General features: G+C 44.8%; 1 protein-coding gene across 2 annotated transcripts; it reads left to right on the plus strand.

Moving 5' to 3' along the window:
• Positions 1-1,180: 1,180 nt before the first annotated feature.
• Positions 1,181-17,708, plus strand: Pwp1 (PWP1 homolog, endonuclein). 2 transcript variants are annotated; one of them, XM_076919811.1, is made up of 15 exons: positions 1,181-1,356; positions 3,589-3,647; positions 3,775-3,959; positions 5,646-5,731; positions 5,830-5,926; positions 7,526-7,636; positions 8,269-8,399; positions 8,844-8,905; positions 10,843-10,939; positions 12,040-12,101; positions 13,772-13,883; positions 14,877-14,967; positions 15,063-15,184; positions 16,277-16,382; positions 17,383-17,708. In XM_076919811.1, the coding sequence occupies exons 1-15, from the start codon at positions 1,285-1,287 to the stop codon at positions 17,490-17,492; spliced, it is 1,503 nt and encodes a 500-aa protein (XP_076775926.1). In that variant the 5' UTR covers positions 1,181-1,284; the 3' UTR covers positions 17,493-17,708. The 2 variants fall into 2 exon arrangements, with proteins under 2 accessions (XP_076775926.1, XP_076775927.1); XM_076919812.1 differs by lacking the exon at positions 1,181-1,356 and adding an exon at positions 1,727-1,847.
• Positions 17,709-18,879: the final 1,171 nt, after the last annotated feature.

Here is an 18,879-nt window from a genome sequence, read left to right on the forward strand (position 1 = left end):
GAACCCCAGTGGATTGATAGAGACACCAACCCACTCACAAAACTTTCAACCCAAAATTTATCCTGTCTACATGACCAACCAATAACCACCCCACTTGAGACCCATCAAATGGGCAACTACTGATACTCTGTTATGCTTGCAGACAGGAGCTTGATGTCCTCTGAGAGGTTCCACCCAGCAGCTGACTCAGACAGATACAGCCACCCACAGCCAAACAGTGGATGGAGCTTGGGGACTCTTACACAAGAATAGGAAGGATTGTGGGTCCCAAAGAGAATAGGAACTCCACAGGAAGATCAACAGAGTCAACTAACCTGTACCCTTGGATCTCTGAGTAGTCTGAACCACCAACCGAAGAACATACACAGGCTGGACCTAGGCCTCCCCACTCATATGTAGCAGATGTGCAGCTTGACCTTTATGTGGGTCCTGAACAACTGGGGGGGGTGATGGGGGGGGGTCGCTATCCCAAAAGCTGTTGCCGGTATGTGGGATATGTTCTTCTAGCTGGGCTGCCTTGTCTGGCTCCAGAGGGAGAGGAAGCACCTAGCCTCAGTGAGACTTGAAATACCAGGGTGGAGGGGATGGGGCTACCCAGGAGGTCCCCACCCGCCCAGAGGAGAAAGGGGAGGGGGAAGGATTGTGGGAGAGGGTAACCAGGAGGAGAGCAGTGAGGAGGATGTAAACTGAATTTTTAAAATTTTTTTTTTTTTTTGGTTTTTAGAGACAGGGTTTCCCTGTGTAGCCCTGGCTGTCCTGGAACACACTCGGTAGACCAGGCTGGCCTCGAACTCAGAAATCCGCCTGCCTCTGCCTCCCAAGTACTGGGATTAAAGGCGTGCGCCACCACCTCCCGGCTAAATTAATTTTTAAAAAACTATAAAGAAATATAAGGAACCTCCTTTAAAAACTAAATTCATTTCATCTTAAAGCTTAAGATAAACACCCCACAGATGTCTCCACTTGTCATCTCTTAGTCCATGGAACTACACAGAAAACGGAATGGTGGTATGGGATTGTAACTCTGGCCCTTCGAGTTCCAAGTACCTCCTTTGTCTCCGGGACGCCCCCAACACCTTCAAGGAACACGGACTACCCCGGAAGCCGTACCTATTTGCATATGGCCTCGCCCACTTCAGGCAAGTTCCCCGCCCCTTTCCCCGGGCGCCTGCTAATGACGCCAAGCGGGCGCCCGCGCCTGCGCGCTGTTCCTCTTCCCGGAGCTCAGAGTAGTTTCTCCCAGCGACCCGGGCTCCAGCCTGCGCCGGGTTCAAGCCGAAGATCATGAACCGCAGCCGCCAAGTGACCTGCGTGGCCTGGGTCCGCCGCGGCGTGGCCAAAGAGACACCAGACAAGGTGAGGCCTGTGTGTGTGGAGGCGCCGCGGGATGCCCGCGGGCTCGGCCGGGTCTGGGGACGCACGCGCCCGGCAGGAGCCACGCGATGGGACCTGCCGGGGTTGGCCGGACTGTAGCCACGTGAGGTATGGCTCTGTTGCCTGTAGGGAGCAGAGACCGCGCGCCCCTTCCCTGCCAGAAGCCGGAACCCCGGTCCCACCCCCTAGATGCATGTGGACTTTGTGCACCCGGAAGGGGCGGGAGTGCTTGCTTGTTAGGAGTTTCTTATGGTGATCCAGATAAAACGTTATGGGGCAGAGAGAACCAGGTGTCAGTGTGACACAGTATGAAGGAAGTCGTACAAGAGCTGGAGACCGTAGCAAAGGAGACGATTACTCGAGCGATTTTGTTCATTACACTAAGTGTTGTCTGCAAGTCAAGCGGAGCCTGGAGTTCCGGGATATTTTGGAGCGATATAGAGCAAAGCCCTGGTTTTTGCACTTGATTTTCGGTATGTCAGGGAGTGTAAGTGTCCTAAAAGAAGTGAAGGGGTTGCATTGTTTGGGTGATGACAACTCTCTCTGTGATAGACTTGGAAGTGATCTCGACATGAATTTACATGCGGTGAGAGATGGAAATACTCCTTATAGGTGTAAATTCCACCAGAATACAGATAGTGTTTAGTCACTGTTTTCTTTGGTGTTTTGCCAACAGCAAGCAATCAATGTATATTTATAGGATAGGGACAACAGATTACTTCATTAACATATCTCCAAAAGGAAATTGTTTTCATTTTAAAAGGGGCATACACAGTTTTTGAAGTATTCCAAGGTGAGTCTTAAAAATCCCCAGTTCTCATGCCCCAACCCCAAGCAATACAGATACCTGTGGGGGGTGGGGGGGGCGTGCCTGGTCGCTGTCTGACTGAACCCAGAGCTAGCCAATTGAGATAGAGTGGCTAGCCAAAGCACCAGGAATTCTCCTGTCTCTGTCCCCAGTGCTGAGATTACAGGTGGGCTCTACACTACACCCAGCCTTTAAGTGGGTTCTGGGATGTAACTGAGGTTCTTAGGCTTGCTCAACAACCACTTTGCTGACTGACCTCCCTGCCTTCCCTGGTGTTTTTCAACCTTTAATTTCTGGATCTTTCGCAGCCAGAACTGAATGCCATTCTCAGGAAGATTCTTGTTTCACAACATTTGTTGTTGTTTCGGAGACCAGGTCTCACTCTGCAGCCCACCGTGGCCTCAGGCTTATGGCAACCCCCCCCCCCCCCCGCCTTAGCCTCCCAAATACTAGAGTTTTAGGTGTGAGCCACTGAAGATCTGGAGGCTCTTTAGTAGAAGCCGAGCAAGTGATTCACCTTCAGTCATGGGGCATTGCCATTATGGCCAGCACACACTGTGGGCTTAAATAAATAAACAATACCAAACCAGTGTTGGCCTTTACACGCTTAATGTAGCAGTATTAGGTCTGATCTTGTCTTTTGTCCAGTCCGTGTTTTTCTGTGTAGCTGTTCTGTAGACTCACTCTGTAGACCAGGAAGGCCTTGAACTCACAAAGCTCCATCTGCCTCAGCCTCCTCTCCGATTAAAGGCATGTACCACTACCGCCTGGCTGTTAGGTGTCTTAAAGGTACTGAGGCACTGTTTAGGTGAGGGAAAGCCAGTTTTGAAGAGTGTGGCCTTAGTTTTGAACTCTATTAGAACAAAAGATAGCCAAATGGGAAGTGTTACTGGAAGTGGGGAATTCAAACTGGGGGAAGTTGGGGGTAATTGGTTCCCAGAAAGACTCTATTTACATTGGGCAGTGATGATAGGGAAGAAAAACAGAGGACTGATGTTATGTGTTGGTAGGTGACCCTTGGCAAGAGAGGGAGGTGCCCTTGGAGTCTGAGATAGTCAAAAGAAACATGGCTGTGACTGCTGGCAAGAGAGGGAGGTGCCCTTGGAGTCTGAGATAGTTGGAAGAAACATGGCCACCGCAGATCCATTTTACAGAAGCCAACCTATTTGAATATTGAGGCTGCTAGAGGAGCAGAGTCAGCATGACTTCTGAACAGTGTTATGTGGGAGGGCTCTTAATCACAAGGATTTGTATAAGCTCCGCCTCCTTAAATTTAGATCCTAGATCACGTGTGAGATTTCCTGATGGTTCTTGAGATTGTTGTTAACATTTGTTCGGAGACTCAGTTCAAAGGCTTCTAACGGTGTCCCTAAATATGCTCTAATGAAGTGTTTGCTCTCTTGTAGGTAGAGCTAAGTAAAGAGGAAGTGAAACGTCTCATTACTGAAGCAAAAGAAAAATTACAGTAAGTAACTTCAAATAGTTTCAAAGTCTTGCTGACTGTGGTCAAATCCAGGTGAAGTGTCGTTCGTGTGCCTGTTGTTAGGAGGTACCATCAGGGTGACATCTTTTCTCTTTCTGTCTTCACTCAGAGAAGAAGGTGGAAGTGAGGAGGAGGAGTCAGGCAGTCCTTCAGAAGATGGCATGCAGAGTGCCGGGACCCAGGCACAGCCTGGGGAGCCCCTGGAGGATGGGGACCCACAAGAGGACCGCACACTAGATGATGACGAGCTGGCAGAATATGACTTAGATAACTATGACGAAGAGGACAGCCCAGGTGAGAAGTGACGCACCTCCACTGTGTCCGCCACAGGCTCTAGAGTCTGCTCTGTTGTCCCAAAGCTTTTGTTTACTGTCCTCAGGTTAGGTCAGATAATTCGGCTTAACATTCGGACCTGTTTCCTAAACTAGTTTAGAAAGAAGCTCTGATCTCCTGGTCTAAGGTATAAGTTTGAGATCTAAAGAGACCGTCTACTTTATTGCACGTGTCGGGTGTGACCATCTGTAACTGGCTTGTGAACTCTGCACTGTTGGTTACTGGAGATAGTGAGGAGAGGGAGCCTAGGTGGCAGGAGGGGAAGGAGGTGCAGCAAAGGCACTGAGACCCCGCAGGAAGCCCAGGACAAGCGCAGTGCTGAGAACACTGGCAGAGCTGCTCATTTAGCACAGGAAGCAGAGCGACAAACGTAGAGAACTGGCAGAAGCTCTGTAGTTTGGCTCCTGACCTTCTGGTGTGGTCTCCAGGAAACAGTTGCTTATAATCTGAAGGGTGAGGAAAAGGCGGCATTGTCATTCTGAGTACTTAATAATCTCTGTACCGGGTAAATCCCAGCTACCCTGGAACCTCGTGGAATTCTCAGAGTCAGCAGCTCCCAACTTACAACAGCTGAAAAACAAACGAGCTGGCACATGAGACATCGGCTCAGTATGGTTTTTGCTGTTGTCTGCAGCAAATTGAAGTCACTACCACCACTCCGTTCTCCGGATTTCAGTGGGCAAGTAGTGGTCTACAGAAAGATGTTGTTCCTTCTGTAAAGGAGAGCACACAAGCAGCAGAGAGGGTGCTTCTGTTATTTAATATGTGCCGGCATTGATGCTTCTGTGCCTTTGGGTGGTTGCTGCTGCTCTGCTCCTCTCTGCTCGTGAGGTCTTACCATTCTCAGCTTTACTGCCCCACCGAGGAATGGAGGGATACAGTACCATTGGGCTGTGTGGCGCTGTGGAGTCAGGTGCTGTTTCTTTTCATAGGAGCTTGGATTTCATTTGCCTTTCGTTTTGGCCCTACCACCTGCCCCCCACCAGCCAGAAATAATGCCACCATACTATAAATGCGTTGTTAGGTCAGAACTCAGTGGATTTAATCCCTTCCTGGAAAATTGTCATCTCACAACCCATTCCCTAACACAAGAGCCTTCAAAAGATAACGCCAGATCCAAACCATGGTGGTTACCCTAGGTCTTCGCGATGCTGCCCTTGCAGAGGGAGTGTAAAATTCCCTTTTGAGGTTTGTGAAGTGTCTGATTGTAAATATGTGAGCACCACCTGCAGAGCAGCCTGGCCACTGTGAAGCCTTAGTCCTAGTCTTTACCTAACAACCTGGTTTGTTGATATCAGTGTTTCAAGGAGCACCTTCTTCAGAATACTCAAAGCTGCCTCTCCAGCACCTTGACTTCTAATTGTATGAAACAAGCTAGGAAGTCTGAACGGAGCTGTAATGCCTTCTAAAAGGGTTAAATTTTTTATTTAATTCTTTCATTTGAAGATTGTGACTTCCAAGACTTAGGAATTCTTTCCAGATGTCAAATAGAAATGCCTTGGAAGTTTGCACAGCTCCCTGTACCAAATATGAGCAGTGTGACTACTGATAAAGTAGACCTGAGCAGAAAACTAGAAGTCTTGAGGGGAAAGTTTTGTCAAGATGATTTTTAACTTTTCTATTTTGATGGGTGGACTTTGATTACAGATGCTGAGACCATTGGTGAATCTCTGTTGGGTCTTACAGTCTATGGCAGTAATGATCAGGACCCATATGTCACCCTGAAGGACACGGTAAATGTTCAGCCACATCGGTTTTCAGATTAGTCCTAAGTGCTGAGATCCTCATTGCATCCCTGCCTCTAGCCAGTGACTGTTTCCTGCCCTCTTAGGAACAATATGAACATGAAGATTTCTTGATTAAGCCGACTGACAACCTCATCGTTTGTGGCCGTGCCGAGCAAGACCAGTGCAATTTAGAGGTACACGGTGAGTGAAGGAACTGCCCACTGGAAAGCGTTGCGTGTGATGGTAGGACACTCTTGTGCAACTTTAGAGGCCAGGTCCCACAGTGCCTCATTTAGTTGGTGACACAAACCAGGTTTACACCATACATCCTGTGCTGCTTATTCTAGGCACGTGTAGTCTAGAAATAGGCCCCTTGGGGAAGGGGTTCTTGTTTTTATTTCTTTGTGTCTGAGTGTTCTGCCTGAATGTAACTGTGCATTGTGTATATGCTTAGTGCCCAGAGAACAGGAACAGGGTGTTAGCTCCTTGGAACTGGAGTTAGCTACAGTTGTGAGCAGCTGTGGGATCTGGGGATTAGACCCAGGTCCTCTGCAAGAGCAACAAATGATCTTGTCATGCATTGTTTTGTGTTGTTCGTTTTTTAGCTTCTTGAGACAGTTTCCTTCACAGAACATTCTATTTTCTTCTTAATTCAACAGAGAGCTACCTTTTTTTTTTTTTTTAAAAAAAAAAACGGTTTGTTCATTTTATGCTTGCCTGTGCATATGTTTGTGCACCAGGAGTGTCACTACTTCATAACTATTTTAGCTACTGTCATGAATCATAATGTAGATATCTGTGTTTTCTGATGTCTTAGGAGACCTCTGTGAAAGGGTCATTAACCCCCAGAGGGTTCACAACTCACAGGGAAACCTATAATTATTAGTTGTCCATTTTAACCCACATATCATTGTTTTCTGTCAATATTTGTAAATTTTTCTAAAATAAGGCTTTCAGTAGCATGTATGGCATGAAGTTGTTCTAATATTTTAATGTTAGCATAGGCCTATAATCTAGCATTTGGGAGGCTGGGACAGAATCCATGCAAAAGAACTGTAAATAGTATTAGTCTCTGAGAGATTGGTTTTATGCATGCACATCTGAGATCAGTTTAATTTACAGTGTATGCTGCACATTGGGGGTGGCTAAGGTTTTTTTCAGGACTGTGCCTGCTCAGCAGATAGAACATGATGTGAAATTTCCCAGTTCCCAGAATCTTTCCCATAATCAGAGATCTGGGGAAAAAGTGTTTATTTTATAAGTTCTTCCTTAATAAAGAGCCTATTAAAGGAGACAGGGGCAAGTAGAACTTGCTTATTGGGCTTTCTTCATGTGATTTTGCTCCTTAACTTTCCGTGTGCTGCAGAGCTGCTTTTGTTAGTTGCCATATTTGAAAGGAAGTCCCTTAAACGTTCGGACTACATTGTTGGTCTTCATAAACTCTTGGAATATTGAAATAATTTTTAGCAGGCATCTAAATTTCTAAGGACAATTACTTTCCTCCAATGTTGTTTTTGTTTGTTGTTTCTGACTTAAAATCAGCTAGACCTTCAGCTGATTTTCAGCTAGTCAGTCCTGGTTGTAGGGTGTGTTTTTGTAATGAAGGAAGCAGACAGAATCATTTATCTGTCTGGCAGTATTCATGGAAAATGCCAGGAGGTGAGAATGTATTAAATGGACAAACATGTAGTAGTAGTGACCATGGTGTCTCTTTTCAGTGCCATCACCTGTCTTGTTTTAATAGTGTTCTGAGGTGGGTGACATTTCTCTTACTAAAGTCTCTCTTCCTAATCTTTTTAGTCTACAATCAAGAAGAGGAGTCTTTCTATGTCCACCATGACATACTCCTGTCTGCATACCCTCTGAGTGTGGAATGGCTGAATTTTGATCCTAGCCCAGATGCATCTACTGGTAATTGGGAAACTCGTTCGTTCTTCATGGGTCAGAACTGTCGCTGAGAGTGTGAAGTGGTACTTATGTAATCCCTAGTTAATGTCACATCGTTTGGGGTGTGTGCCTCCAGACTTAAGACAAGCCGCTACACTGTGGGATGAAAGATACTATCCTGAGAGCTTTTTTGACTATACAGCTATTGGATCTAAAAGCCTAGTGTAAAATGGTGTCATGTTACCAGCTGGAAGCTAGGGGCATAACCTGTCTCAGAAAACATTCAGTGAGCCAGGTATGGTATGGTGGTGTATCATTTGGGAGCTAGGAAGGAGACTCTTGAGTTCTAGGCCAGTCTGGACTATATAGTGGGACCTTTTCTCAAAATGCTTTAAAAAAAAAAGTCAGATAAAGTAAAACAAACACCTTGTCCCGGGTAACTAGCTTCTCCTGACGCTCACAGTCTTGACTTGATCCTTATCCCTGCAGTAGTGCATGGAAGAGAGGCGGTGATGGTGTGGGAACTGTTATACCTATAGGGTTCTAAGATGGAGGCTGCCGTGGGGTTGAGAAGCCCTGTTCAGGTCACTCCTCGGTGTGATGTGCTCGATGCAGGTGTTAGTTTTATAATGGAAGGGCACTTTGTCTTTCCATAGGAAATTACGTTGCTGTGGGAAACATGACCCCTGTCATTGAGGTGTGGGACCTGGATATCGTGGACTCTCTAGAACCAGTCTTCACACTGGGAAGCAAGCTTTCCAAAAAGAAGAAGAAGAAAGGGAAGAAGGTAAAGAAGAGTGGCTCCTGAAAAAGACAAACTGGGCTGAGCTACTGGAGAGGAGAACATGTATTTTACAATCAGATAGTTTTGGTAGAACAGGACAGGAAGTTACAAAGTTAGTGTAATTTCTAGTTTCAGAAAGTCCGTGCATTCGCTGGTTGCATGAAACTCATTGGTGTGAGATCACACAGAACAGATGATCCAGGCGATGAGCCTTCGTGTGGAATAGCTGTTCTACTCAGTGCTAGTTTTGGACTTTAAGTTTCTGTTTACCTGCTTGTATAATAAATTCTACCTTTCTTTTACATTTTAAAATAGGTTTAGGGAGAGGTGAAGGGCGGTGTTAATAGGTTATGAATTGCTATCATTTCTTTCTGAAAAAAATATTTACAATGATAATTATAGGATGACAGTTTGCGATAGGTTTTTAATAATTGAAATATATTACAGGGCTCCTCAGCAGAAGGACATACTGATGCTGTCCTGGACCTTTCCTGGAATAAGTCAGTCAGGTAAAAGGATGGCGTTTGTGTGATGTAGCGTCTACAGTATCCTAGTTCATTCCTGCACTGTCCGTCTGCTGTACTCGGGTCTCTGCAGTCCATATCACTTGAGGCAGCAGTGCTGTTGACTCATCCTACATCCCCAGAGCCACAGGCGTTCTGCACATCCCTCCTCCCTACCGCTTGCCAGTGATGCCCCAGGACGCTGCTGCTCCCCAGCAAACAGCATCCTCACCTCATTTCACTGTCATACATCACCCACGTTTTCATCTTAAGCTATGGCCAAATACAGCATAAACCATCACTTTGACCCCTTTAAGTTCAGTGAGTCCATGCTGTCACGTCATGCAGCTGCTGCCACCACCCAGTCTTCCCAGACTGAACTCTGTACCTTATAAATACCAACCCTGCCTTCCCCTTCCTCCCATCCCTGGTCACCACCATTCCACTTCCTGACTCAATGTATTTAGAATGTGTTTTGGTTTGTTTTCTTTTGCTTCTTGTTTTTTTTTTTTTCAAGACATGGTCTCAGTGTGTAGTTATGGCTATCCTGAAACTCAGTGTGTAGACTAGGCTGCTCTCAGACTCACAGTGCCTGCCTGCCTGCCTCTGCCTCCCACGTGCTGGAATTCAAGTTGTGGGCCATTATATCTGGCATGGATTTTTAAAGATGTAGTCTCACTGTTGCCCAGGTTGTCTCAAGCCGTGTACTCAAGCTGTATTTCTGACTCAGCTCCCAGAACTGGAACTAGACACGCGTTTCTTGGCAATGGGTGTTGAGCATCACAGTGCTGGTTGACCATTATGGATGGGAAATGTGTTTTCAGACTGAGTTGTGACAGTATTCTGAAGCAATACCTAGCTAGACATGTGTTTCCAGATATTTCTGTCATGCTGTGGGTTGTCTTTACATTCTCTCTGTAAATCATTCTAACATTGATAGTCTTATGTTTGCATCCATGAAATACTCTCTAACCCAGGATCATGAAGATGTATATTAATGTGCTGTTCTGGGATTGTATAGTGTTAGCTCCCACACTTACATCTGCCATCCATTTTGAGGTGTGTGGGTGCTGAGATTCGGGGTGGGGGGATGTCAGACGTTTTCACAAGGATACTCCATTGTCCTTGAATCATTTGTTGAAAATGCTATCACTGTGATTCCCTCAACTTGGACATTTTATTGTCTTGGTGCTTTTAAAAAACAAAAATACCAATCACAGAGAAATGCAAAGTAAAACACAGGCACAACCCACTGGTCAGCAGGTATACAGTTCCAGCTCGCTGTTCGCTGAGCCAGGAATACTGCTTGAGCACAGGGTTTGAGACAACCTGGGCAACACAGTGAGACCACATCCCTAACAAAACAGGCTGGGAAGGTAAGTGGCTCAGTGGCTAAGAGTGCTTAATGCTCTTACAGAGGACCTGAGTTGGTTCCTGCACCCACATGCAGTGTCTCACAATAAAGTGTATTTTCTGAGATTTATTTATTTATTTATTTTGTTTGGTCAGTCTATAGACGGTCCATTTTGTTGTGATACTCTTAACTTTTCCATTAATTTTAAAATTGGGAACTGTGTGCTTTCCAGTTTGACTATGGGTCCCCTGTGCAGGCACGGAGATCTTAGAATAGCTGGCCATTTCCTGCTGAAGCTAAGCGAGCTTTTACACAGAGGGCTGCGTGTGTGGGTGGCTGAGTCTGCAGTCAGCTCGGAGCTCAGCCTGGAGGCGTGTCCACATCTCATCAATAGTACATCTCCCATACAGATGGAGGTTCTGGCTTTCCACTTCGACATTCTTTCCTTTATTTTGATAATCTTTGGTAGTCTTCAGAATGTAAGTCAAGGTTTGTTTCTTAAATGCCTAAGAGTTTATTGTTACAAGTAAACTTATATTTAATGCTCTTTGTTTTTCAAAATGATTTCTCTCTTGTATCTCTTTCTCAGAAATGTGCTGGCAAGCGCCTCAGCAGACAGCACTGTGATTCTCTGGGACCTGTCTGTGGGGAAGTCAGCAGCCAGGCTCACTGCTCATACAGACAAGGTATGGTGACTTCGACAGTAAAAGGCTTCTAAAGAAATGACAGATTACTGGACATTTGTATATGGCTTTCTGTGGTTTATAAAGTACTTAATGACAGCACAGTGAGGTTCACATAGCCCTGTGTGATAGAAACCTGTAATCCGGGAACGTTAATGCCCTGGGATTTATTCATGGAGGCTCCTGGGGTGGAAGGTGTTGGGGGAGGGGCAGGAGAGTCCAGTCACAGCAGTAGTTAGGTGTTGCTCGCACCTCTCGAGTCCCCTTTGCCCGTGGGAGAGAAAAACGAGAGACAGTATTCGGGTAGTTACTGCAAACGAGGCTTTACTCTGTATCAGCAAACGTGGAAAGACGCGGAAGGGCTGAAGACAGGAAGAGGCCCCGTTTAAATACACCCTAGAGTGATGTATTCACTTCTGATTGGCTGTTCGCTCACCACCCAATATTACGCTTCGGGATTGGCCAGTGACTTTGGCGGGCTTTCTGCCTTTGCAGCTACGCAGTTACTTGTTTACTAGTGGGAAGACATGAGGCCAGCGCCATCTTGGAATGGCGAACGTATAACCACTGACCACGGCTTCCTACAGTTAGGAAAGGTTATAGCAGATGTGTAACTACAGAACTCGGCTCAGGGTGCTGATGTACGAAGAACACCAGACTTTGAGACCTGTGCACTTGCCCAATCCAGTCTACTTTTCTCCCCTTTCTTCTGAGGGATATAAGTGTTCAACCACAAAGTTTGAAGAATGCTGCATTCTTCATATAAGTGCCAGCCTTTATTTGAGAATATGGTTTCCCGTTTTGAGCATTTAATAACTAGTTTCTTGGCCAGGCCTAGTGGCACATACCTTTAATCCCAGCACTCAGGAGGCAGAGGAAGTTGAAGGCCATTGGACCAGCTGGGTCTCGGTAGCAAGTTTCAGACCAACCATGCCTATATGATGAGGCCCTCTCCAAAAAAAAACCAAAAATAAAAAACAAACAAAGATTACACACTGTTGCAATTTCAAAGGGGAATGAATAGGACTTGCCAGTTCTGTCTCACCACGCTGTAACAGTGTTACCCAAAGTAAAGATAGATCTTTTATCTTTCCTCCCTTCAGGTTCAGACTCTGCAGTTTCATCCGTTTGAGGCACAGACTCTGATTTCTGGGTCCTATGACAAGTAAGAAGGCACTTCTCGAACTGCTGTTGCATTGTCCTTGAGCTGATTTAAACGTACCTGGCCTGGGGTGTAGCTCAGAAAGGCTGTTGCACAGGACGCACAGGACCTCGGGCTTTGCCTGCACCGAGACAAGCCAGGGGTGCATCTGATGCTTACACACGCTGTAGTACTGAGGTGCTATGTGTTTATTGTACATGCTGGTTTTCAGCCCCAATCCTACCTAATTACAGGAACTAGCAATTTCTCTGGTTTTTAAAAGATGTATGAGTTAGCCAGGTTTTTGTGATATATAAACAACTCAGTGACAGTCACTTTTTTCTTTTGCGATTCTGTCCATGTAGACTGAGTTCAGCTGGGAACTGCTCAAAGTGGCTTGGTTAGACATGTGCTTCTCCAAAGGCAGATATTCCAAGGCCTTTGGAGTCTTGGTTCAGAAGAACTAGTACATTTCCTTCTGCCCTACCCCAATGTCGTTCCCTCACGCAACATGTCGGATGGCCTGGGACGTGGGCTCTGCCTCTGTGGGGCACATTCCCACATTACATGGCAGAAGCTCTGGGTATAAGGAAAGGAACAGCTGGAGCTACTACATCAGCTGCAGGGGCCTGCTCACCTGTGCTCCCCTTCTTACAGATGGCATCTGAGGGGAGGGATGGCGAGTAGAATCAGAGCAGTAAGCAGTCTTTGTTTTGATTCCTTATCCTTTAGAAGGGTTTAAGTTTCCAATTTTTCTTAGATGTGATTTGTAAAAAATTGTAAGACAGAATTGTATCCCTTTGTTCCCCAAGCACAATAACCTGACTAGAACAGGTTGGCTCCTGAGTTGCATGGCTCTGAGCCCTCCCCAGGAAAGGGAAATGAGAATTGCCCTGGACTTGGGAAATAGGATTCAACTATCAGTCAAGATTTTGACCTGCAGAAGAATTAGGCCCTGGTTAGAGCCACAGTTATTTCCAGTGACAAAACAGAATCCACCAGTGAGAGTCAACTCAGGGCTGAGAGATGGCTCAGCATTAGAACAGTTTGTTTGTTCAAAGGATCCTAATTCAGTTCCAGCACCTTAACTCCAGTTCCAGGGGGATCTGATGCCTTCTGTGGCTTCGGTAGGCATTGTACGCACACATACACACACACAATGCACACACATTTATGCAGACGAAATACTCACATAAATAAATCTAAAACAGAAAATGAATAGTTCAGCGGGCTGAACCACTGAACTTTCTGCAATAGTTCAGTAGGTTCTCTGCAGGAAGAGCAAGTTCCCTACGTTCACTCTTGTTCTCACCCACAAGATCCCATGTCTTCTGAACCCCGCCCCCCCCACACACACACACAATGGGCACCACACATCTGAACCACACACACACACATAATGGACACCACACATCTGAACCACACACACACACATAATGGACACCACACATCTGAAACACACACATAACAGGCACCACACAGCTGAACCACACACAGACATAATGGGCACCACACATCTGAAACATACACATAATGGGTACCACACATATAACACAGTGGAACTTTTCCTCTGTTATTTATTTTTTTAAGTCTAGAACCTTAAAACAGGCTTTAAATAATTGACTTCTGAATTCACAATACTGCTGTGTTACCATTTCACTGAAATAAACATAACCCTAGCATGCAATCTGCAGATCGGTGGCTCTGTATGACTGCAGAGATCCCAGCCAGAACCACCGCCTATGGCGGTTCAGTGGGCAGATCGAGAGAGTGACCTGGAACCACTTCTCACCGTGTCATTTCTTGGTAAGAATATGTACATTGTTTTTTCTAATTCCGAGATTCTCAGAAAAGCATTTTCTGTGCTAGTGTCAAGTTTCTGGGCCTTAGAATTGAAAAACTAAAGTGTGTTGCTTAATGATACCAAAAAAAAAAAATTATAAAAAAAATTAGTAGTTAGTGAATTAGCTAATTTCAGCTATTCCATTGGGCTACATATTATTTTTATATTTTTAAATCATTTTACTGCATATAGTATTTTTGAAATTGATCATAATAATCTGTGTTTCAAGGTTTCAGTATAGGATCTATGTAGACCAGGCTGGCCTTGACCTTGCAGATTCTCCTTATTTTTGGTGGTTTTTAATGGTTAAATCAATCCAAAAGATACTCTTTCTTAATTCCTTATGTGTGGATTAAACTCTAGAGATGAAGATTGCCAGTGAGTAATAAATAGCACTGCCTACCAAATGGGAAGAAAGTAAAGACTTTGTAATCATTCCACTAACATCAGGCAAACAGAAATAAAGCCCTAGTGTGGCAAGGGACGCCTGCCTCCCGCCTTTGCTGTGTTGCTGTTACTATGTGTGTAGAGCTTTAGGGCTCTCAGCTTCCTTTGCTCCCTGATTCTTATTTCCATCTGTCACTCCCTGCTATGGCAGTATGGAGACCTGCTCTGACCGTGCCTTTCTTTACAAGTTCCTTACTGGCTCCCAGCATCCATCTTCCTCCCTCCTCTGCCTTCCTCACTAAGACTCTGGTGCCAGCCCACTGCTCTTCAGTCACACACACACACACACACACACACCACGTTCCCCTTCTGCCCTTGGGCAGTGACTGTCATTTCTGTGTTTCCACAACTCTAACCTTGTTCTCTCCTGCTTCGTGGACATAGCTCATACAAAAGTAAGTTCTTGTGTTTAATTCACAGATAAGCAGATTTTACTGTAACTTACATACTTCTCCATTGCCACAGTTTAGTGTTATATAACACGATCCTGCCCATCTTTCCCTCCACAGGCCAGTACAGATGATGGCTTTGTATATAATCTGGATGCACGCTCAAATAAGCCAATTTTTACACTTAATGCACACAATGATGAAATCTCTGGTGAGCATGAATTATGTTTCATTCAAATGCACTAAGTTATGACAAGGTAAATCTAAATCTCAGGTAGTAGCTCCTGAACTAATCTTATCTTCCAGGTCTTGATCTGAGCAGTCAGGTCAAAGGCTGCCTTGTGACTGCGTCAGCAGACAAATTTGTGAAGATCTGGGACATCTTAGGAGACAGGCCAAGTCTCGTTCACTCTAGAGACATGAAAATGGTGAGCATCTCCCAGACATTTTCACTGTCTCTGACCTACCTGCTTGTCTTTTCCTGGAATCATTGCACTCAAGGATTGCTGAAGTTAATTTTGAGCTAGGTAACTTTGGTGGTAGTTACGATCCGAATTCTTTCTGGTTTACAAGTTTAATAGTCACTTGATAGGATCAATCAGGAGAATGGAGAAAGAACATAGGGAGTGGCCACAACTTATCTGTAACTTGGGGTTACCTCAGGACATCTTGGAAGTTGAGGTGCCAGAGCTATTGGGGGCTCTTTATTTACTTCTTATAACCAGCTCTATCTACATTGCAGTTGATAATCCATAGGTGAGTAAGTAGTGTTCTCTAACAGAGAGCAAGTAGGGCACTGAGTTAAGTGAATAACACTGGCAGCACAGAGTATCGCAGAAGTTAAAACCATGTTAGCTTACTGAAAGGAAGCCATGAGGTTTCTCAGTTCCTCCCAGGCTTATACATAAAAGACTACTTGATTCAGTTCTTATCCCCAAATAAATGAGTTATCTCACTGAGGGGTTTTATTTTTCTCATCCATACTTTCTGTAATACATAATTTTTACTTATAATGTTTATTTATAAGGGGAGCCAAAGAGATGGCACTAACTGCTAAGGCTGATGACCATGTTGTAAAAGGAGAGCCAGCTCCTGCAGGTGGTCCTCTGACCACACACATGCCTGTCCCCTACACAGAAGATAAATGTAATGTCTGCCAGTGCTTTGAGGGCTGAGGGTGGAGCTCAGTGGTGGAGCACCTGCCTAGAAATCTCTGCTCCTTAACCTGCATACTTGCAAAGAGACTATTTAAGAAAAAAGACTTCAGAGTGACCTGTGGAATCACTGTTACTGTTTGGAAAGATGAAGAAAGTTTCTGGGTGTACACAGCAAATTAGGTAAGAGATTCCTAGAAGAATGAGACCTACATACACAGTGACATCATGGTTCAGCCGAAATGCTCTACTTAACTAATTTTGAGTAACCAATCAAACTTGTTCTTAGGGAGAGAGTAGGGTCAGGTCCTAAAGGTTAGAACTCTCTAGGATAGAAATTACTGACTCTCATCTTTTCTTTCCCAGGGAGTTCTCTTTTGTTCTTCATGCTGTCCTGACTTGCCATTTGTTTATGCCTTTGGAGGACAGAAAGAAGGGCTTCGGGTTTGGGACATAAGCACTGTCTCTTCAGGTAAGAACCTTCAAGCTTCTGCTCTTTCTGAAAGCATAAGGACTAAGAACAGGGCTGGAATTCAGTGTTACATAGATGGCAAAAGACAAGTCCAGTGCACATCCTGTAGTCCTTACTTAGAAACGGGGATGGGCACAGGTAAGCTCAGATACACCAGAAGAGGGCGTCGGATCCCATTACAGATGGTTGTGGGTCACCATGTGGTTGCTGGGAATTGAACTCAAGACCTCTGGAAGAGCAGTCAGTGCTCTTAACTGCTGAGCCATCTCTCCAGCACAGTAATTTTTTGTTTTTTGTTTTTCGAGACAGGGTTTCTCTGTGTAGTCCTGGCTGTCCTGGAACTCACTCTGTAGACCAGGCTGGCCTCAAACTCAGAAATCCACCTGCCTCTGCCTCCCAAGTGCTGGGATTAAAGGCGTGTGCCACCACTGCCCGGCTGTAAATTATTTTTTTAATTGCCTTAAAATTGAAAAGCTTCCTGGAAAAGCTGGGAGAAAAATGTAGAAGTCTCAAAGAAGAGCCTTCTGCTTCCCCGTTGTCTGAGTGTCTTCCTTTCTAGCTACTACAACTTGCCCTTCAGAACAGTAACTGTTGACTGTCTTGAGCTTGTCCAATGTGGTCTGTAAACAGTACGTTTCCACTAAATCCCCCCTCCCCTGATGAGGAAGGATCCTAAGATTTGTCTGGGTTGTTCTGATTTGAATTTATAAGTATGTATAGATTATATATGTGTGGTCATGATACAGAGGGGAAAAGCAAACCTGAAGCAGACCCTGTCCCAAGGCAGATTAGAGAACATTAGGACAAGCCCAAGAGAAGTACAAAAAGAAAAGGTTAACTCACTCAGTACTCAGTCTGTTAACTGATCAGGCTTCCAAGTTGGTTATTGTCTCACTTAGTATTACATATGTTTTTGTAAGTTTTCATCTCACAGCAAGCAGACTCGTTTTATACTCTAGGTCTATATGTACTTACCTCCTCATCTCATGGTTTCTTTCAGTAAACGAAGCGTTTGGCAGACGGGAGAGACTGGTTCTTGGCAGCACAAAAGGTTTATCTGTCAGGGGCCCCTGTGGGAGCAGGAGCCCACAGACACCAATGGAGTCCTGACAAAAGCCACAGTTTCCTGGTGTTCTTACCTTAACTCGGTTTCAAAAAACTGGCCTAAAAATGTTCACGCGCACCTACAACCATAGATGGAAACTCAGCTCCTGTTGCCGTTCCTCTCCACAGCCTTGATGGCAGCCTGCAACCTTTGGGCTGCCTTCAACTGGATACTGTACAGAGTTCTTGCATTTCTTGAAAATAAAGTTTTTTTAAAAATGATTCCTTAAACAGGTCGTCTGATGTAGGACTGTAGGTTTATAAAGCACAGGGTGACTTACTGTGTTAGCCAAGCTGCTGTGGTGGCCTGGCCTGGCCTGCTCATCGGTCCACCTGCCTCCCAATTCCCAGGACAGGATTACCTATATGCATGGTGGTACATTCAGGCCCTTGTGTTTACAAATCAAACATTGAGCAGTCTCCCAGGCCCATAGTTTTAAAAATGTAATCCCTTAAGGTATTTTCACTTTTTGAATATTAATCATATTTTGACAATACAACCACTTTTTGGTTATAAACTTACATGTTTTTCAGGGATATTTTGTTTAAAATGTCAGTATTTTTAAAGTGGGGGTTTTGTTCATACAATTTTCTATGTTCAAAATATTTCACTAAATAGACACCAAACTGTCACAGTAATATTCTGTAGCCTTGTAAGTCTTGGTTCCAGTAAGTTATTTCAAATAAACTTGAACTTGTCAAGCCCATAAAGCACTCTGGACTTGGAAGTCTAAAGTTAGCAATCTCACAGAGGGCCTGTGCACTCACTCCTCACAGACTTCAACAAATGCTAAGCTGATTTCCAAGTTTTATGTTAATACATTTTTGAAGTAATACAGCAAACTGTTATATTTGTCATTGAAATTCACCTCACTTTTACTTCATTCTGTATTTTCGGAATGCCAGGACATTTCTCAAGTCTGATCAGAACTTATGTGGTCATCATAAGCCTCCAAAATAGGCACAGAACTACCCAAGTGGTTAAATGTGTTTCCCACACAATGACTGTTGTGTGGCAGAGTTGGGAAAGCACGGGGTGCAGGGCTTGGACTGACTGGCGTTTCTCTAATTCTGATCTTAGAAACTACCCTTCTTCCAGGCTTTTCTAAGAACCTACAAGCTGTTTTTACATGTAGGGGAGACGTAATGTAATTTCTCTTCTTAGAAATTACATTGCCTTTGAGCTTGAAATTAAATTGCCTGGTTCCACCCTGTATTTCACAACTATGACTTGTTTTTCCAGACCAGGTCTGTTCATTCTCAACATCCAGTTGTCTTTAGAGCTAGGATTACGGTGCACTTACTCCTTATCTCTTCTCAGCTAGGACTCCTGTCAGTAGCATGCAGCAAAACAGTATGCAGCCAATGACAAGGGCCCATGGATTAGAATGGG

This window comes from Arvicanthis niloticus, chromosome 22 (assembly GCF_011762505.2).
Source record: "Arvicanthis niloticus isolate mArvNil1 chromosome 22, mArvNil1.pat.X, whole genome shotgun sequence".
In the NCBI taxonomy this organism is placed as follows: Eukaryota; Metazoa; Chordata; class Mammalia; order Rodentia; family Muridae; genus Arvicanthis; species Arvicanthis niloticus.

Excerpts from the sequence above, each read along its gene's own strand:
- Pwp1 (XM_076919811.1), top strand. The coding sequence starts at position 1,285 with ATGAACCGCAGCCGCCAAGTGACCTGCGTGGCCTGGGTCCGCCGCGGC. Across the intron at positions 5,927-7,525 it reads GTGCAATTTAGAGGTACACG|TCTACAATCAAGAAGAGGAG; the intron begins GTGAGTGAAGGA and ends TAATCTTTTTAG. Across the intron at positions 10,940-12,039 it reads TCACTGCTCATACAGACAAG|GTTCAGACTCTGCAGTTTCA; the intron begins GTATGGTGACTT and ends TCCTCCCTTCAG.